Source organism: Microtus oregoni, unplaced genomic scaffold (assembly GCF_018167655.1).
Source record: "Microtus oregoni isolate MIOR12 unplaced genomic scaffold, Mior012 000013F_ref0000133, whole genome shotgun sequence".
Classification (NCBI taxonomy): domain Eukaryota; kingdom Metazoa; phylum Chordata; class Mammalia; order Rodentia; family Cricetidae; genus Microtus; species Microtus oregoni.
In genome coordinates this window covers 1086213-1107935 of record NW_024543072.1, presented here as the reverse complement: position 1 = coordinate 1107935, position 21723 = coordinate 1086213, and the positions used below count along the sequence as shown (strand labels likewise).

The following is a 21723-nucleotide window of genomic DNA, read 5'->3' as shown; positions in this document are numbered from 1 at the left end:
AAAAACTCACATGAAAGATACTGGATGCACACAGAGACAGGCATAGAGACAGACAGACAGACACACACAGAAAGGGAGACAGAGGGAGAGAGGGAAACACACACACACACACACACAACACAGAGCCAGCCAGCCAGGCGACATGGACAGGGAGACAGAGAAACACACACACACACACACACAGACAGAGACAGACAGAGACAGACACACACAGAGGAAGACACAGAGAGAAAGAGGGAGAGGGAGACACATAAATACACACACAGAGACAGATGATGTGGATAGAGACAGAAACACACACATAGAGAGACAGACAAACAAACCGAAAAAGGAGAGATACAGAGACAAGGAGACAGAGACACAATTGAAAATAAGTATCAGGACCCAGGGAAATTACACAGTATATGGTGGCTCAAGATTTAGAGGCAGCAGAAGACAGGGTCTAAGTGGACGAGTCACCTCAAGAGGATGATCTGCCACTATGGTGGGGGCTGGCCTGGACTCCTTCTCACTTTCTTAGACAGCTCTCTGGCAGCCTTTTGAAGCAGTCCAGCTTTTCCCTGACAGGGAGCTGGAGCAGTTTGATGTAAAAATCGGAGTTGGGCTGGTGGCAGCGAGGGTCAGCACGGGTTTGAGGACAGTGTCCTGATCAAAGCCATTCACCTGCCCATTACTTAGTTGGCTCTTTTGAGGGTGGGGACAGCTAGCAGAATCGTGACCTGGGTCTGAAGGAAATCAAGAGGAGATGCGTACTGGCTTATCCTGGCACTGAACTCCCAAGGAACCAGGCTTGTGTAAATATGGAGGCTGGATACACCAGGAGGCCAGGCGCCAGGCAAGGTTCTCTTGGGACTTGGCTTCTAAACACTTGGAGTTTCTCTTTTAGAGTTAGCTTGTCAAATTCTTCTTCATCAACTGAGGTGTCTGACAGGCTTAATTATTTCCTTAGGGCTTAGTTTTTCCTTCAGTGAACAAAGGCAATTGGGAAGATTAGGCTTAGCTCTTTTCCTAATAAAGGATTCTTACCATGCAGATGTTCCCACACTGGCATACACCGAAGTTTGGGTACGACAGCAGACTGACCGGAGTACTCTCCTATTGTTTGGATATTGCCCCAAGTACAGGAGGAAATATACCCGTAGCTTCTCCCATCTTCAAAGATTAATTATGAGCTAAAAGTAGACAATGATCCCATGCACACATCAGAACTACTGGGAGCTGTCATTCTGGGGCCTTCCTGCTTATCTCCTCCAAAAGAAAATGTTGTATGAGGGCCATTAATAAGAACAAGAAGAGCCCACTTGCTGGTTTTTATGATTTCATCCTTTCACCTACTCTCCGAACGTCAGGAATTATCAGTGAGATTGTAGCAAACAGAACAGGAGGCGAAGTCAGAGGCCAAGATAACACACAGTCAAGCAGTGATGAATGCACAGTCGGGGGTCTTAGCCGGGCACCCTCCACCAGCGGCAGGAAGGAGCATGGGCATTTTCAAAGGCAGCCTACCTGGCTGTGAATCCCACAGCAGTAAGAGGTGCTGGACAGTCTAAGCAACAGTGAACACGATCATTTGACCCTTGTTTCTCCCTGTTCCCAAATGCAATGTTCTTTGGAATAGTAATTACTCAGTGGCTTGTTTTCTGTTAGGACACACATTTTCTTGGTCTAACATTAGTGTTGGTTTTATTATTCAAATACTTGCATACAGGGGAGAAATTCAGGGTTGAGTGAAAGGTATCATAGGTTGATTGGTGAGCTCATCTATTTATCCAATCTTAGACCAAGGTTTGAAGAAGGATCATTTCTACTTTGGAGGAATTTTGTAAAGATTCAAGAAGAAATCAATTAAATTGGACAAACATGCACTGAGCACTGTCATGTGTAAGAGCTGGAGGTCAAGCAGCCAGGATGATCATTAATTTGCAGTCCAATTTCCCTACAATTTTATTCACCATCGGGGCTGTGCGGAGAGCGAAGCTGGAGGGAGGGCAGGAGAGAGGCAGAGGTATGTGTGATGTGTAGATATATGAAGGTCACAGTACATGTGAGGAGGTCAGATGACAATTTTTGGAGTTAGTTCTCTCTTGCCACTTTGACAGGCATTCTGGGTATCAAACTCAGGTCTTTAGGTTTACACAGCAAGTATTCTTACTGAGCCATCTTGCTGACCCTCAAATGTTGTCCCTACTAAAATGTATTGGACAGATAAACAACTATTACCAAAGAGATTATCTTCAGGGCACTTAAGAGGCTGAGGCAGGGGAATTGCCGCTGAGTTTTGAGGCCAACCTGAGCTATAGAGCAAGTACCAGGCCAACCAAGACTATATAGCAAGAACCTGTCCCAGAAAAACCACAAAGCAAGGGAAGAGATCTCCACTGTGAAGGTAGGATGAAATAAGAAATTCCTGTGGGGTGTGGTATTTAAAATAAACCTTTTGAAAGATGGATAAGAATCCGGCAGGCAGAAATGTTAAGCCAAACACAGAGAATATTTAATTAATCACACTTTGATCTTGACTGCTGCGCAACTTGGAAAAGCCATGACTCTTTAATAGTCAGCCCCTCAAAATTTCTTGATAGAGGACACAGGCCTCGCAGACAAGCCAACTCCTCCTCTTCCCATCTCATCCTCCATCTCATCCCAACTCCCTGTCCATCCCATCCTCCATCCATGCAATTATTCTATCGCATCTCATCCCATCATTCCCTGTCATGTTCCATCTCCTTCCATCATCCCACCCCGTTTAAGGGACTACCAGAAAGAAAACCCAGGGCCACAATCCAGTGATGCTCCCCAAAGTGGTAAGACACAAGAAAGAGCCCACAGAAAGCTTACTAGCCAGGCCAGAAAACGGCACTACTATAGTGTCAGACTGGTTTTCAATGGAAGGTGTCTTAAGTGGCCAATGTGGGCTAAGCAGTGGCACTACTTACTGTCATCCTAGAAGCTGTCTATTAATATTAAAGGTCTGTCTGCAAGGGACTATATGACAAGTCAATGGCTCTTCATTTGCCTTTAATGTTGGTTACACAGTAGCCCTCCTCATGAACTATGATTTTTTTTTTTTTTGTCTCTCGAAGGCAGTAAGCCTTATCATTGTATCACCAAGACATCACCTGCTTTTTAGACCTGTGTGAGACCCAGGCCTTATGCCAACTTCCTCAGAATCCAAAAGATCCCAAGGACATTGAGGACACCATCAAGGCTACCCCTTATGCAAATCTGAGCTTTTAAAGCTATTTGAAACTCAACACAAGATTGGTTTGTTCTGAATAGAGAAACTCCTCTAACAAGCTATAAATGGCTCCTGGACTGGTGAAGGAGGCAGTTATCATTTGAACATTAAATTGTTAAGAAAACTCAATGCTTTGATTTTTGTTTTTGCTTACCAGCTCCTAACCAGTCTGAGAAGTAGGAGAGCTCATGACAAATCTTCTTGGCTTTAAAAGTAAATTTTTAAAGACGACACTGAACCCTTAGTGTCATGAAAGGCTATTCCTTGGGGCTCATGGGTCTGCAGGACAGTAGGTCCCCAAGTTTTCCTAAAATTGAAAATTCTGATTGGGGCATAGTAGCTCATACCTATAATTCCGGCACTTGGAAGGCTGTGGACAGAGAATGGCTGGGAATGTACAAGAGCATTCATCCTCCAGGTCTAGTCAGATTCTCAAAGATACTTATATCCTAGGGAGTATCAAGACCACGCAATGAACACCCAGGACAATGCCTGCCTGGCAGCAGGGAGGGAGGGGTTTTGATTCGCACACACTTTCCCCTCTGAGATTCCTCAGTGCCTCACAAAGCTCTAAATCAATTCTCTTGGCATGTTTAAGGAGAAAATGAAGCGCCGAGTAATAAAAATCATTTCATAGCAGAGCTGGCCCCAACCTGGCTTCCCAATTCCTTGCCTCTTCCTCCACAGAGTAATCCTCTCCCTGGAAGACAATGTTTAATTATGTGACGTTTGCTACCATTGGCCTAATTGGATTTTTCTTCATTAGTGTAAAAGATGCCCTGTAAGGTCAGGCCCAGAGAGGCTGCCGAAGTCTGCTTCAGCTGTCCTCCATGCCCGCCTACTCGCTCTTCAGTGGGCTTTGTGCCACTCTTGGGCTGCTCTTAGGCCACCATGAAGGACAAGGCCACTGTAGTGGTCTGAATGAGACCAACCCCCATGGGCTCATCTATCTGAATGCTTCGTCCCTAGTGGGCAGAGCTGTTCAGGACGGGGTAGGAGGCATGGTCTTGTTGGAGGTGTGTGTCACTGGGGTTGGGCTTTGAGTGTTCAAAATCCCACACCTGCCCCAGTCTCACGTTCTCTCTGCTGCCTACTGATCAGGATACAGGCTCTTGGCTACTGCTCCAACGCCAAGTCTGAGCCATGCACAGCCATGACGGTCATGGACTAACCCTCTGAAGCCGTAGGCAAGCCTCCAGTTAAACGCTTCCTTTTATAAGGTGCTTCCCTTGGTCACAGTGTGTCCTCACAGCACAGGATACTGACGAAGACAGCCACCAAGAGGGTATGTAAGCTTAATGGCCTTTCTGAAACGAACATTTTAAAGATTATATTTCTTAATTCACTTATTTTGATGGTGTTGGGGATCCAACACAGGATCTTTAAAAGAAAATTTTTTTACATTTATTTATTTCATGTGTGCTTTGCCTGCATAATGTTTGGTCTGCATGTCTCTGTATGTATATGAACCACATGTATGCCTGGTGCCTGCAGAGGTCAGAAGAGGGCATTAGATTTCTTGGAACTGGACTTACAGATGGTTGAGCCACCATGTGGGTACTGGGAAATGAACTCATGTCCTCTACAGGAACAGTAAGTGTCCTTGCCCACTGAATAACATAGGATTTTGCACATCCTACCCAAGCACTTTGTTTCTGAGCTAGGACCTCAGCCCTGAAATGAATGTTTTATCATGGCAAAGGAGCAGACCTAGCCTACCCCCGCTTTCATCATGCAGTGATCCTGAATCCCTGTTATATACTAAGGATCCTTCCAGGCACTGGAGACACAGCAGTAGACAAAGCAGGCATGGTCTCTGCCTCCACAGTACTTAAGGCTAAGGGTTGACACAAAGTTCTAGCAGGGAACCCTGATTGCTCTTTGGGCTGAGAAGGGAGGGGGACTTGATTGGGGGAGGGGGGGGAAATGGGAGGCGGTGGCAGGGAAGAGACAGAAATCTTTAATAAATAAATTAATTAAAAAAAAACAAAGTTCTATTTGTTGATCAGGACTGAATTTCCAATGAAGTGGGATGCCACAAGTCAAGAAAGGACAGTTAGGTAAGTATTGAAGTTCCAATGGGAGGTGACTGGATCCTCCTGTCCCTCCTTCATTTAGTCTCTGTACTCAGACATCACTGATCTGGTCCATGACTAGAAGAGCTCATGGGTTGGCGCATTTCTGCTGCTCTCACCTGTTTTGGTCCGACACTGATATCTCCCATTATATTCAGACCACAAGGCAACCTTTCTTGTGTTTATCTTGTTGACCCGACTGTCCACCCATTTATCGTACATTGCTCTCCAAGCCAGGTGAGATTCCCTGCAATGCTGCTTTCACTTTGGCACTTTCAGAGCCAAAGACATCATGGGGAAATTGCAATGTAGAATTATACTGAGCAAAAAAAAAAAAAAAAAAAAAAAAGAATTATACTGAGCTTTGAAAACACCAGAGTAACCATATATTTGCAAATATAGTACCCTAAACAGGGAGGTAAGATGGATACATCATACACATTGATGATACTGGGGGCACCCATAGCTTCCCCCTTAAGAAACTCGTATTTTACTTTATACAACAAATATACATTATTTGGGCATTTAAAAACTTTTTGTCTGAGGGGTGCCCAGATGGCTCAGCAGGTGTCTTAGTTTGCTTTCTATTGCCGTGAAAAAAAAAACATCATGACCAAAAGTAACTTGGGGGAGAAAAGGTTTATTTCAGTTCACAGGCTAGGCTAGGGTTCGTCACGTAGGGGAGTCAGGGCAAGAGCTTGAGGAATGAAAGCAGAGGCCATGGAGGAATGCTCTTGACTGGCTTGCCCCAACGTTTGCTCAGCTTGCTTTTTTATACAGTCCAGAATCACCCATCTCAGGGTGGTACTGCCCATGAGGAGCCTGACCTTGCCACGTTAACCATAGTCAAGAAAATGCCCCTGCAGGCTTGTCTAGAGGCCAATCTGATGAGGGCAATTTCTCAGTCGTGATTCCCTCTCCGCAGATATGTCTACATTTGACCCGTGCAGCAGGTAAAGGCACTTGCTGTGCAAGTCTGGTGGCCTGAGCTGGATCCCAGGAGCCCACATAAAAGTGGAGAGAACCAGCTCCACTAAGTTGTCTCCTGACTTCCATGTGTGTTCCCCCCACATGTAGACACACCATGTACACACACTCCATGATAAATGAGTGTAAAAAAAAACCCTTATATTTGCATCCCATTTCACTAAACATCTGTCTGAAGCCTGTCACAGGGAGTAGGGGCCAGAGCGAAAGCCTGGAGGATAAGTGCTAAGTCCTTTAGTCTTTCAACCCCCATTGTTTTCTATGGAGCAGCATGTCCTGACCGGAAAAGAAGTGATGAAAGCAAAGGAAGGAAGACAGAGGAAAAGAAAGGTCAGACACCTGCCCAATAGAGCACGAGGCTGCAGTTAGTGATTTACAAGTCATCAATCCTTGGCGGAAACTCGGTGGCCATTCTAGGTGTTTACTGAGACTCACCAAGCACCACTAGAATACGGGGACCCTTTCCCACCCTATGAAGAGGAATAAAGACAGTGCAGAACTTGGCCATAAAGAAACGTCAAGACTGCTCACAACTCTGTAGGAACGAGAACAAAAGAGGGAGAGACAAAATAAGCAGAACTAAGAGATAAGCAAGAGAGGCATGTGTGTTGAGATCACAGCTGGAACGATGAGAAGAACCTAGGAGAAATGTCTGTGTATATTGGGCATATTTCATATTTGGACATATGAAGACCATACAAATGAAGACATATGGAGCTGTTTCTATGAAGGATATCAAAGCCAGACAGTGAGGAACTGCCAGGGAGTGGGCTCTGATGAAGACTAAACCATGACGTTGGAAAGGAAGGGGAGTTGACAGAGGACACTCTTGCATGCTGTGTGATATTTTGATTGCATTCTGAAAATTAAGTTTATTTTTAATCAGAGGGCAGAGCTAGCCACTAGCTGACCAAAATTAACCACAGAGGTTTTGGAGGACTGAGGACAGATAGAGAGCCAGAAAGTAGTAAGGCGGGGCTTAAAGAGGATCTCTGCTCTTTTGGAGAGAGGAAGAGAAGAGAAAGGAGGTCACTGGTGGCTTCTCCACAGCTTCTCTGATCTTTTAGGGTTTTACCCCACTATCTGACTCCTGATGTTTTAATGATAAAGAAGAACTAGAGAAACACTTTATTTACATGAGATTACCAGGACTAAAGGTGGTTATTTCAGGGCAGGGGATAGCAGAACATGTGTGAAGAAAGGCAGGGAGCCATTGAGTTGAGAAAAGAAAAGACAGGAGCTGAAGCTGACCACGAGTGAGGGTGGGGCCCAGAACAGACACAGCTGGCAGTGGTATGAGGATGCTTTAAGGGACAAGGGAATCTCATCGGGGAGGGGTCTCCCACAGGCAGTAAGGGTGTAGGGTTGACAAGCAATAGAAGATGAAAAGGGCGGGGACATTAGTGAGGATTTCTACCAGAGTGAACAAGGGATCACAGGGCAGCTGTGGGAGGTAACCGAAGCCAGACAAAATGAATGCTCCCCCCCCTCCCAACCTCTCGGTTCTTTTCATAATGTTCTCCATGCAGAAAATTGGGTGAGTTATTCTTGCTCATGCATATGTATGAGATACTGTCAAGGAAAGGTCTCAAAGCTGGGAGAAATAAAAACATCAACTCTTCATGAAGCATTACTCATGGTTAGAGTGATAGAACAATTATATCTGTCAAATGAGCTGTCCAGAAATGACACAGGAGAGTTAGGGAGAGATCCCTCGGCCGGGTGGCTTTCATACTCCTGATAGCAGCGTTTCCAGTTTAGCAGAGGCCCCATAAGAACCTAGATAATAGGAGGTAAAAGCAGGAGGAGGGAAAGGCGTTCATCTAGAAACAGTCCAGGACTCTGCAAATAGCAACACTCATTTAGAAGATGACATAAGCAAGGGCTGGCTCAGGCTCCAGGTCTACACCTCCATCCCTGACCTTTTAGGGCTTTCTGTAGCCTGGGTTCCTTCCAGAGTCCAGTGGAAATGAACTGCACGCCAGGATTTAAGTTGGCTTGTGGTGGCTTAGAGGAAGGTACTATGGTTTGGCTGTGCCCTCCACAGTTCATTTGTAAAGCCATGGTCCTTACTTAGTGTGGTACCTGGTTGGTGACAGTCTTTGGGAATTGGGGTCTTATAGGAGACTCCACAGGTCACTAGAAATGTCCCCCAAAAGGAGACTATGGAATCCATACCCATGTTCTCTCTTCCTTTTCCCTGGCTCAAGATGTGTCCACTGACTCCGGTATGTGCTTCAGTCATAAGCAACCTTCACGAGAGGTTCAAACCAACAGAAACACCTGAACTGAGAGCCACAATAAAAATAACCTGGGTTGAGTATTTTTCTATTGTGGCAAGAAGCTGACTAATAGAGACAGGATTCTCCAGAGCAGAATCCTCCCTGATTCTAGAGAGGCAGTCTGAATTCTGGAGCATTCTAAAGGTTTTCTTTGTCTTCACGAAAACAACAGAGTGGCTGAGGATTAGTCCACCCACCATCTCTCACAACTAGCTATCTGAGGTCTGAGTTGTGTGTCATTACATGCCTAAACATAGGAGCACTCCAAAGTTGTCTGTACTTTACAGACCGCCAATCTTTCTTTGTCCCCTGCGAACTGCTCCTCTTCCCTTTGTGACCATATTACTATCTCTTCTTCTGCTCCACCTCATCATCAAGTTACAGTCCATTACATCATGATACCTCCTTCCGCTGCCAAGTAACTGAAAGATTCTACCCACACCCCTTGCTGAAGGAGCTTCTTTGACCATCAGATGCCCTCACATCATCTTTCCTTCTGTCTTAACTCTTTGGCCCAAACTCATCCTTTCAGGATGGATGCTCTCTTATTTCTAAGCCTCTCCACTAAGGTTACCTAGGATTTTTTTTCCTGCTTGATTTTCACGATTAAAATGTTTTAAGGAGCTCTTTCTAAGCTTCAGCACTTGACAGGTACTTAACTTAGCACATTCTTAATAATAATTCACTGTTTTCTGTCTCTATTCTCCTAAAAAATATGTTTCTTTCCAGCTGTTCTAGTTTCTTTTCTGTTCCTGCAATAAAATACCCTGACCAAGAGCAACTGCAGTGAGAACGGGTATATTTGGCTTACAACCTCACGTTATGACCATGACTTTCGGAAATCACTGTGGCAGGAATTTGGAATAGCTGGTCACATCACAACCACAGGCGAGAACAGACACAAATACACCCATGCTGCTCATGTGCTATTCATCTCTCTTCTTCTACTCAGACGAGATCAAAGAAGACCCCATGCCTAGGGAGTGGTGCTGCCCACAGTGGGCTGGGACTTCACACATGAATTATCAAGCAAAACCATTCCCCACTGACACACCCACAGGATGTGTTCTAGACACATCCTCAGTTAAGACTTTATTCTTGTCATTGTAGGCTTTCCAAATTGACATTTAAAACTAAGTGGTATAGCAGGCAATAGATTTTTTTCCAAGGCATGCCTAAAAATCTTTGTCCTGTGAATTCTAGAGGTTTATTACTATAAGCTCACAATTTAAGAATAAACTTTCTTTGCTTGAAATTTGGTGTCTTTCCTGAATTTGAGGAAACATACTATGCTGGCTAACTTTATGTCAAATCAACAAGAGCTGTAATTTTGGAAGTGGCAGCTTCACTTGAGAAAATACCCCCACAAAACTGGCCTGTGGACAAACCTGAGGTGCATTTTCTTGATTGATGATTGATGTGGGAAGACCCTGCTTACTATGGGCAGTGTCACTCTTGGGCTGCTGGTCCTCAGTACTATAAGACAGGATGGGCAAGCCACAAGGAACAAGCCAAGTGTCTTCGGTAATAGGATCTTATCAACCAGTTCTGATGGGCAACCAAAAACAGTAGAAATTGCCTGTATTGTTTTGGGGGCTTCAGTTTTGTTCCTAGGACCTTGACTAATAAAATTAACACATATTAATTATACATAATAGTAAATTTTATTAATTCTGACATTTACACAGACCTGATGTATTCTGATGATGTTTACACACATTCCCACTCTTCTATTTTGTTCTCCTTCTCCCCTGAATCCTCTTTTTTCTTAACTAATCCCGATCTTCTACTTACATGTCATTATTTATTTGTTGACTTTTGTGAACCAAAGACTTTCTTTAGGATTGTTACAGGTAGAAGAGTGAGTAAGACTCTGTTTACAGGGGCATGCACACCTTACTAGTGGCTACAACACACTGAAGAAAATGTCTCTCTTTCCAATCAACCATTATCTACATACAAATCTTGAGGGAGGGTTAGGGCACTGTGATGGCTAATTTCAATAGTCAGGTTTGTATTCTCTTTCTTTCTTTCTTTCTTTCTTTCTTTCTTTTTTTTTTTTTTGAGACAGGGTTTCTCTGTATAGCACTAGGTGTCTTGGAACTTGCCCTGTAGACCAGGCTGGGCTCAAATGCACAGAGATCCGCCAGCCTCTGCCTCCTGAGTGCTGGGATTAAAGGCGTGCGCCATCACAGCCCAGCTTTCAATTGTCAATTTGATCAGATCTAAAGCCATCTGAGAGATGACCCCTAAACATGCCAGTGGAGGATTATCTAGACTTGGTTACTTGACGTGGGCAGACTTGGCCACTGTGGGTGATACCTTTCCCTGACTCAGAACCCTAGATACTGCATAAAAGACAACCAAAGCATTCAGCACTCTCTGGCTTTTGACTGTGCCTGTGATGTGACCAGCTGCCTCAAGATCCTGCTGTTGTCACTGCTCTGTCATGGTGGACTGTACCCTTAAACTGTGGCACAAAGTAAACCCATTCTCCCTTGAGTTGCTTTTGTCAGGGTGTTTTATAACAAAGCAACTAAGGCAGCCCTGAAAGCCTCCTCCTCCTCTAAGCCAGGGTGGTGACAGCCCCTGGTCTTTTAGAGATCCTATGGAAGTGATCAGAGATGCTGTGAGTTCAAGAATCCAGCAGCCAGGTCATGTCCAGAAGCCAGGGCTCCACACCCTCCACACCACTACCCCCTTTCTTTGGCTCTAACATTTTTTTCTATCTCTTCTTCTACGATGTTCCCTGAGCCTTGTAGGCAGGATAGAGATGCCCCAGTGTGTCCAGACTTCAACAGTGGTTTATTCTCTGTACTTTGATCAGTTATGGTTTTCTGCAGTCAACACTGATAAAGAGTTTCTCTGACCCAAACTGACTATTCTATGAGCACAGATTAGAAGCCAATTAGACAGGCACACCATATTCATTTAGCAAAGTAGTGACCGTAGCATCCCACTAAGGCCTATCACCACTCCCAGCCATGGACTATAGCCATGCTTACAGCACCGCATGCCCATTCCCTCCTGTGGAATGGGCATCAGAAAGTGGTTGGTTGGTTACTCCTTGTCCTAGCTTTATTTTGTTGCTGTGATAAACACCACGACCAAAAGTAACTTAGGGGAGGAAGACATTTATTGGGCTTACATTGCCAGGTGATAGTCCACCCCTGAGGGACATCAAGGCAGAACCCTTGGAGGGAATGCTGCTTGCTGGCTCATAGCTGTTAGCTTTTCTTATATAGTCCAGGACCACCTTCCCAGGGACGATGCTGCCCGCAGTGGGCAGACACTCCTACATGCTCACAAACCAATCTGATTTAGGCAACCCCTCAACCGAGACTCCCTTCTCAGATGACTCTGCGCTGTGTCAAGTAGACAAAGCCAAGTAGGGCATTCCCATAATAGACTTGCCAGTCTATTGGACCACTGAATTCATCTTGTTTGGTTGTCAATCAACAAGGGTCACAGCTGGTTAGGACTGCAGCTGATTCTCCTCCAGCATCCTGCATAATACCTTCTGGCACTATGGTTGCTACACGGCAGAGAGGAAGCTTCCTGCCCAGTTCTAACTTTCTTTCTCTATGCCCTGTCACCAAGGTATGACGTGTCTTCAGCAATAGGGTCTTATCAGCCAGTTCTGCTGAGTAATTAATAACAGCAGTAATTGCTTGTATTGTCTTGGGAAAGCCAGGGACATTCCTAGTCAACAATTCTTAGGGAATTGACACTGGGATTTCCATTTGATAACCTATTGCTTATGCAAGCAGCTTAATAGCTTAATAATTATTAGAAAACTCGGTTTAAATCGCTATGGTTTCTGCCTCCCGACTGGCCTCAGCATGAAATACCACTGCTTATCCCAGTGTCAAGCAGTTTTCCACGCACTTTTTCCTCCCTCTCCAGGAAGCCCTGAGTAACTGATTTCTCACTTACTCAAGAATTGAAGCATGGATGGAGGATTAAGATCAATACTGGAATACACCTGCCTGACTTCAAATTACCATAGCAGCTGTTTGAATATTAATGCCATTTCTGAGAACTGTCTGGAAGCCTGTTGGGAACAAATCTATATGGTTTGGTCATTGAAAGAACTGGAGAATTACTCTAGTCTGCTTCCCAAAGACTTTGAGTCATATTGATTTACTTCCTTTAGCATTAAGGGGAAAAGAAGTAGGGGGGTTGTTTGTAGTTCAATCTCTAGTAGCAAGGAATATAAATATCACAGGGACGGATGTAGTCAAATATGCTAATTCTGTCTGTGCTCAGTACGAGTAGGAGAGGTGATTTCCAGGCAGTCACACTAAAATTCAAAGGCAATGGTTTCCACCATGTGAAATAAGTAAATACACTATTGAACTTATTTTTATCCTAGGAACTATGTCATTTAAAATAAAAGGTAAAATAAGCATCCTCACAAAGGAAATGAAATCCAAGGTTGCAAAGAGTTGAAAACAAAACAACAATAAAACCCTCATGCTCTTCCTTTTCCAGGCCTATCTTTGCTTTATTCCATGTGTGACTTGAAAGAAGATGTTCTCATTAAAGCCACATACACACACACACACACACACACACACACACACACACACACAAAACTAGGAAGGAGAGTCAGCCTGTTACTAGGTTGCTGTATAAATTCTTACCCAGTGAACTCGACCAAGCTAAACCTATGTGTTCCAGGATCTTCTTCCCCTAAAGACAGACTAGTGAGAAATTTGGATGGTGGAAGAGAAGCAACAGCCGTTCTCTTCTGGAGATCATCAGGGGTTAGAGGGAGCATCTGGGCATCACGGGTCCTTCAAATGATATTTTGGAGCTTGTCCTCACTTTTGTATGTCATGTGTCCAGCTCTCCTTCACAGCTGTCAGCTCTGCTGAATAGCAGGGGCCCAGGTCTGACATCAGAAGCTTTACTGCATTGCCAGGAAGAGCCAGCACCCTCGCATGGACCCTGCACTTGGTCCCCCTGCAGGTGAAATCCAGCAGACTCTAACTCAGGCTCCCGGCTGCTCCCGGCTGCTCTGACTCAGAACCCACAGCAGGCAAGGTGGGTGAAGGATTTTGCTCTGACCCTTTCTGGACCTTCTATTTGCAGCTTCCCCCGAACTGTGCAAGTCTACGTTCCACAGCAAAGTCCTTACCACAGTGATATGTAGACATAGTACCTTCATTTCTGTATTTAGGCTAAGAAAACCATAACACTAAAGAACACAGAAAGGATTCAAAGCAACTACTTTAAATATTCCTAAAAGTCTAGAAACTACCACAAGCTAAGACCTGTCATAGTTAGTTACATAAACAAATAATAACATGATGCAATTTTTAAGAACCATTAAATTCCACATTGTGGAAGTAAATGTATCATCTAGAATAGCCTATCAAATCCTAACACTAAAAAAATATCTGTGTGTGTGTGTATCTGAGAGAAAGGGAGGGAGAGAGGGAAGGAGAGAGGGAGAGAGGAAGGGAGAGAGGGAGAGAGACAGGAGAGACAGAATGTGTGCATGTGTTCTGAAGCAAAGAAATACTCATTTAAAAATTCACTGATGTTCCCCTCTTCAGGGTATATTTTTCTTTCTAAAAATGAATAGATGGGAAAAGATCTACACAAATTGAAGGAAATCTCAGAAATAGAAGAGAGTTGGAGGGTCATTACTATACAATTTCAAGAATCAATATAATTAGATGAACAGAATAGAAACTGACCATAAAGAAATGACTTGCTGATTTCTAATACAGATGCAACAACAGTTGAGTGGAGAAAGAATAACCTTCAACAAACGGGTCAAGACAACTAACTGGCTATCCATGGGTGGTAGACAGCAGTGGACAGAGGACAGTGGACAGAGTAGGGGAGGAGATCGACTTAGTCCACCCCCACACGGAACCAAACTGAACCATCCACATGATCATAAAACCTAAAACTGCCAGGTGGTGGTGGCTCACACCTTTATCCCAGCACTCGGGAGGTAGAGGCAGGAGGATCTCTGTGAGTTTGAGGTCAGCCTGGTCTACAAGAGCTAGATCCAGGACTGGCTCCATAGCTACTGAGAAACCCTGTCTCAAAAAACCTAAATAAATAAATAAATAAATAAATAAGGCCTAAAACTATCATGCCCCAGATGAAAACAGAAAGTCTCTGAGTCAGGGAAAGATTTTATGATAATTTTACTTCCACCAAAATTTGAAACTTAATAGACATAGTAGTGCCCATCTATAACCCCAGTACTTGGCAGTCCAAGGCAGGAGGACTACAGGTGTGAGGCCAGCCTGACCTACATAATGCGACACTGTAAATTAAGTTAAAAAACGTAATTAGAAAAAAAAAACTACTTATGAGATAGGGCTTCTCTGTGTAGTTCTGGCTGTCTTGGAGCCCATTCTGTAGACCAGGCTTTCCTCGAACTCAAAGATCCACCCATCATAAGCATGAAAGGGATTCTATTCAGGAATCTCTCAAAATTTAGTAGTGGAGTGGGGGTCGGCAGAATATGGAGTGGGATGAGGAAGGACTGGAGAGGGCACAAGGTGACTCTGGGGAGTGACACCAATGTCTACTATCTTGGCTAAAGTGATGGTTTCACAAATGGACATACACATCAAAATTTGTCAAGTTATTTGTTTGAAAGATAGTCTCATGTTTTTAAGAAATATCATTCTACCCCAATAAAACTATTTAAAAGTAAACAGTTTGTTTAGAATATATGAAGTGGGAAAGTCCTTCCAACCAAGAATAGGCAAAATTAAAATTCACAAACAAGCCAGGTATGGTTGTACACACCTTTAATCTAAGTACTTGGGAAGGAAGCAGAAGCGCATGGACCTTTGTGAGTTCGAGTCCAGCCTGGTCTATATAGTGAGTTTTGGGACAGTCAAGGCTCCACAAAGACACTGTCTCATTGTTTTATGTACATGGTGCAAGAACAAAAACAAAACAAACAAAAAAACCCCTCTATCTATTAACAAGATGACTCAATGTTCAAAGTACTTGCTGCTCTTCCAGAGAACACAGGACCCAAGTTTACAGCATCTATATCAGACAGTGAGTGTTACTCTAGCTTCAGGTGATGCGGTGCCCTCTTCTGACCTCGATAGCCACCCACGCTCGTGTGGCCTGCACACTCAGATACCACACATTCACAAAAAAACGTTCTTCCTTTACAAAATGCACCGTGTAGTAGTTTGTCTATTTATAGTCTCTAAGCTAATGCGATGTTTCTTAAAGCCTTTCCTCATCAATCAAATAGAAAGTAATTGTTCCCTCTTGTGAATTACCATAACTTATGCTAATTTTCATACTGTAATTTAACGCATTTATCTAACCACTTACTAAGTGTCTCACATGGGCCAGGCACAGGCTTGACACACCATATACAAAGGTTAACAGAGAATAGTTCCTCCCTTAAAGAGCCTTACAGCCTAGTGATGAATTACTTATTCAATTAGCTAACAGGCAAACAAACAAGTTGCAATAATACACTAAAACAACTCTTCCAAGAGCCCTTACCCACGTAGTCACCAAATGCATGGTAATAATCTGAGAGCTGGCAAAGGCCAAGGTGTAAGTCTAGGTCTCCAGACTCTCCTAAGGATAACTCCTTTCCCAGTGGAGAAAACAGGCAGAAGGGAGGAGGTAGATCTGCAGATGCAAGAATGATGCCCACAAGTCAGGGTTATGCCATGGTTCCAGGCACAGCCCTGGGTTTTGTGTTATTGCTACTGATTTTCTCATCCTTAGAGAAAACACATGGGTGGCAGCCATTGGACTTCTACGGGGGTTGTGCCAATCTAATTGTGAAAGCAACTTCTGAGGGTGTGTCAGTTCAAGGTGCTAAAATAGCACACCATAAACCAGATGGTTTGTAACCAACATCGTACTTCTCACAGTCCCTGAGGTTGGAGAGTCCAAGATCAAGGGACTGGCAGGCTCAGTATCTGATGGAGATCTATTTGCTGGTCCAGAGATGGTACCTAAGAGCCCCGTCCTTTTGTGGCGATAGGAGCAAACTAATAACTCTCTAAGACCTCTCTAACCCCAGACATCTACCCTCATGGCCTAGTTCCTTCCATATACCATCCATCCTCATGCTATCAGCTCAAGGGTTAAGTTATCCACAGATAAATCTTGGAGGATCATAAGCATTCAGACCACACATTGTCCTGGGGGTGTCCTTGGGACATTTTGCTTCTTCACATGACCAAAACCTCTTCTCTATGTTGAAATTCTAAGGAGGAAGAAAAGTGGAAGCGACAGCACTGGGGAGTTGGAAGTATGGGAGATGAGCTAACTCAGTTACCTCTCTTCCCATGATCAATATCTATGAAATTACAGAATTCCAAGTAGCACAAAACCCACAAATTGAAAAGGTCTCCAATTTACAATACGGCCATTGAATTAAACAGCAAGTAGAGATCCCTCAAACCCCCCTCAGGGCAATTCATCACCAGGAAAACTTTTAACCTTAAAGATAGTTCCATCTACATGTCTCAGAGGGGAAAGGAATTAGTATTTTATTTAAATTGGTCTGCACCCACCGGCAAAAGAGATGGCTCCAGGAGACAACAAGGGTCCCTGGGGCTCTGCATCCTCCTGAGCACTGGGCTGGGCTCTTACCTGTAGATAGGGTCCTGCATCACCAGCATCTTGCTCTCATCCCATGTCCACTCCTTTTTCTGCAATAAAAGAAGCTGTAAATGAATAAGTTAGGCTTGTCCTCAGGGCAGAACCAGGTCACACATTGTGCTACTAATGCATATGCAAACACACGCATTTGCGCCTGACATTTTCCCTCTAAGAGGCTCAGAGTTGATTGCTTCAAAAGGACAAGTGGAAAATGTCGTGTGTCTGGTCTGATCAGTTTCCTCCAGGCGCTTCAGGAAAGCGTCTCTCCAGGCACAGAGGATGGGAAGGAGCCAAGAAGGCCTCATGGGAGCACACAGGCGGACTCTAAATTTCTTTATAGAAAGTAAGGGGGCAGGGAGAAGGCTATATATCGATCAATCTAGAGGAGTGGAAAAGGGGGAATAAAACAGAGAAGGGGGCAAAGATAAACCTTTAGAATACATGGAGGATGTTGTCCAACCCAAGTGAAATGTAGCCCCAGGCTCCTCTGGGAGGGATAGGGACTGACCCCGTGTGTCAGGTAAGTTGACTAGTACCCTTGCAGTCCCTCATAAAAGGATATTGATGCTGGCTGCCACCAACTTGCTGTGACTACAGAAGAGACTGAGGATAAGAATGGGGATGAGAAAATTCAAACTGAAGCGCTCGAAGAAGTGAGCAGCACCCCAATGTGAGGAGGGAAAGCTCCTGAGATCAGCCACCTTCCCTCAGGCCTGACTTCCAGTGCAGGGACACAGAGAATCCTGCACCACCTTTCCTGGTCTTTGTCTCAGATACATAGTGTTGTCAAGGGAAACTGGGGGAGATTGCATTCGTCTGTGAAAAAGAAAAGACTCAAGAGAGCAGGGAAACACTGCGTTAATAAATGAGGTCTTAGAGAGGTGGAGTTTTCAATAGAAGGCACAGAATGGCTAGACACTCTCCAAGAGATTACAGAAGACCATCGGGCCCAGAGAGTAATATCAGAAGCAAGTAGCTTTACCAAGAGGAAAACACACACACACACACACACACACACACACACACACACACACACACCACACACTTGTTTCCTTTAAATACTTGTTTGAGAATTTCATGCATGCATGCAATGTGTTTTGATCCTTCTTTTCACTTCCTTCCCTACCTAACTACTTTTCCTTCCCAACATCATGAGCTTTTTTTTATTTATATTCACGGAGTCCATTTCATGCAGCCTAGGTGTTCACAGGTATAGGACCATCTATGGGAGCATGAAACTGACTCTCTCCGAGATGCCATCAATTGCCAACAGCTCCTCAGCTGAGGATGGAACTTCACGAGTCCCTATTCCATCACTGTGAGAATTTGGCTGGTGTGATCTTGTGCAAGCAGTTCCAGCCCTTGATAATGTAACATCAAAGCAAAACTAGAGGTAGATTTAGACTGGTTCACAAGTACTCAATATCAATCAATTAAAACAATTTTACAGCCCACAAAACTTCAATTATACCTAAATTGTAACTATTGTTTAAAGAGTCTTTTTCATAATGGCTATTCATTACCCTCTAATGTTCTAAACGGCCTATTTAAAATAGCACAGAATGGGGAGAGTAATTAATTTTCTAAGAACCTCTTCCGAAATGTAAACATAGCAGGTTCAGAACTTCTTTACTAAATAGTTCCAGGGTTTACAAACAGCCCTTACTGGACACATTTTCCAAGCTTTCTGCTATCATGGTTGGCACGTTTTGTACGTACGACACCTGCTCCTGCAACCCTGATTCTCTGAATCCCTTTGACTCTGACTCACCTGTGGTCTGGTCAGCATGGGAGGAAAACATGGCCCTTGCTGTGTTTGGTAAGGACATCACCCTGAACCCATCGGCCTCACCACTTCATCAGCTGCCTCACTACCCCACAGGCATCCATTGGAGCCATTTTCCAGCTGATGAGCAGAAATGTTTTCAAGGTTTAAAGTCCTAATAGCTGGATGGCTATTTCCAACCTACAAAAGTTTACTATATGCACTATTTAAAGAACAATATAAAATACATAAGGTGTGATTTGATTTGGGGGTGGGTGGTGGATTTTTTTATATAACATGAACATTAAATTAAGCCATGTCTGTAGTCATGATCTATTTTGCCTGACCTTTCAACTCAACCAGCAATATTTATAAAGCATCGACTATTCGCTGCTGAGGCCTTCTGGTGAGCTCATTTCAACTGTCAATTTTTTTTTGTTTCTAAGATTTCTATTTAATTCTAATTAGTACTAATTTCTTATGTACCTACTTTGTACTTTTTTATTTGTTCAAAGACAGGAGCCGGACATGGCGACACTTAAACAAACTGAGGCAGGAGGATCACTGACCCCGGGAGTTAAAGAGCAACCTGGGTAATATACTAAGGCATGTTCTCAAAATGAAAATAGAAACAAGAGTCTCTGTGGCTGCTCTAAGAGCATTTTTATGACTACTCTGTTAGAGTCTTTGTCAGGTAGCTTTACCAGAGTGTTTTGTGCTTGCCTTCCATGTATCCTTCACCTGATACTGCATGAAGCCTCATTACTTCATTACTCATTGGTGGGGGTCCAGGAGCCCGCAGGCCTTCACTGACATCACACAGGGAATAAGGTGAGAAGGTGGGAGGAGACATTACCATCTGGCCAGGATGGAAGGCTTTCAGCTTTCTCTGATGGGGTAGGGTGCCTGACTCTAGCCTAGCAGTGGGGAAGTCAGGATTCTACTTAGCCGGGTTGGCCTCACTGGGGATTTAGAGAACAACTATTTTCTAAGCATTTGCCTGGGAGAGCAGTCATGCTCAACTGTGTTCTACCTGGCCAAGGTGATCTTTTTCTTCTCCTTTGGCTAGAGAGCAGGCTGCATGTGCTCCCATGGCAGATCCGGGTTGCCAGCTTCTTTAACTGAGTCTGGCATAGATGAGGCATAAAGAAACTTCAGCCCACAATCCTTTAATTCCTGGTATCCATGGTCCAAGCCCCAGCAATGGCAGATGGTTTCTGTGACCCACATATATTTCTACTCAAAGTGGCTGTGATATTGAGACCGAATCAGAACCTGGATTACATTTCTGGCCTGCCCAGTCTGTTCATCCAATTCAAAGTTAACCCTGGGAAGACTCTTCTTTGCAACTCTAAAGAACGCAACCAACCTCTCCATTAAAAGGAAAGAGTAGAGAGGCAAAACAATGCGAAGCAGCTCTTTCCCTTTTTTGGCGTTCCTGGCAGGAGGATGGCAAGGCCAGGCTCCAGGCATCTTGTATGAGTTTCACGGGAATCAACCAATACTGGCAGAGTCTATTGAAGCCAGAAATTAATTTTAGGAGCAATTCCTGCATCCACAGAGCACATCCTTAGAAGGAAGGAAAACTCTTTGCAATACATTCACCCAATTATTGCCCTTTTTTGAAAAATCCCATTAAAACTTTCTCCTCTTCATTAAAAACCTTGCAGTAAGCCTTGGGTGAATCCAATAAATCTATGAGGAGAGCAAGAAATGAACACAGTAACTCAAAAGGTTTAGGGGAAGGGTAGCCTCTCCAAGGTTTTGATTACCCAAGAATTTAAGGTAAACAGGAATTTTGCTTTTTGTTTTTTCTTTAAACCCAGACTCTTCCATGTGCCAATGATACTCCAAAAGTATCAGGATGGGAAGGTCTGCAGCCCTCAACATTGTCACATACCTGGTGCTCTTCCTGCCCACCTCATCCTCAGAGCTCACCAGAGTAAGGTGTGGCTCCCGGTTTGCAGCCTCTTCAGGAAAAGAACTCAGTCTTCCTGGTTCTAAGAACAATGTTGGCCCCACTGCTGGGGATAATTTAGACACCATGCAGTGTTGGGAACAGCTCAACCCAGGGGAAGCTCCACACATCTCTGCAGTGCCTTAACTGAAGACCATGGTGGGCTTTTGTTTCTGCAGCACAGTGGACGGAACCCAGAGACTCCCGCAGCACCTTGCCACTGAGCTATGTAGACCCCAGCTTAACTGAAGGACTGTTAGATTCTCCTTAGTCCGAAATAATTTCTCATCTCCTCTATTTCACAAGCGTTTGAAAGACAAATAGACAACAACACAAACAAGCCACCTCTTCTCACTTTTCCAGATGGAAATACATTTTTCATGGAAAAGTAGCAAATAATAATAACGAGAGAATGAGATAGGAAGAAAGACTAATAACTGATCTTTACAAGATTATAAATTAAGGTTAGCTTCAAGCTTAGGCTAGAAGGTATAACTGAACAGTTATCATAGCCAAACTGGTTCAACCATCTTCAGCAAGCCCACATAACTCCAAGCTGTATCCAAAGCCAGCCTCCTCTTTTCCCCTCCCCTTCCTTTCTCCTTACATAAATGCTTGAAAATAGGCCTTCAATTCTTGGTAGCTGTGAGGACATTTTTAGTTTTGCTACTCTCCATCCTGGCTCAGCTGGAGTCTCCGAGACAGGCAGGAAATGAAGATGTTTCCAGTCTGGAGTGGAGTGGAAGGATAGAACAGGGGTCCAGGCCTCTAAACCTCAGCAGCACCCCTCTGGG

General features: G+C 44.1%; 1 protein-coding gene across 4 annotated transcripts in view; it reads right to left on the bottom strand.

Annotated features, from left to right (window-relative positions):
- LOC121454874 (carboxyl-terminal PDZ ligand of neuronal nitric oxide synthase protein-like) overlaps positions 1-21723 on the bottom strand; it is a 286814-nt gene that overhangs the window by 60550 nt on the left and 204541 nt on the right. For 3 of the 4 annotated variants that reach the window (XM_041662247.1, XM_041662250.1, XM_041662249.1), the window contains exon 4: positions 17199-17272. In XM_041662247.1, coding sequence (XP_041518181.1) covers positions 17199-17272 — 74 coding nt within the window. The remainder of the gene's footprint in view (positions 1-17198; positions 17273-21723) is intronic. The other variant, XM_041662248.1, reaches the window with a different exon arrangement.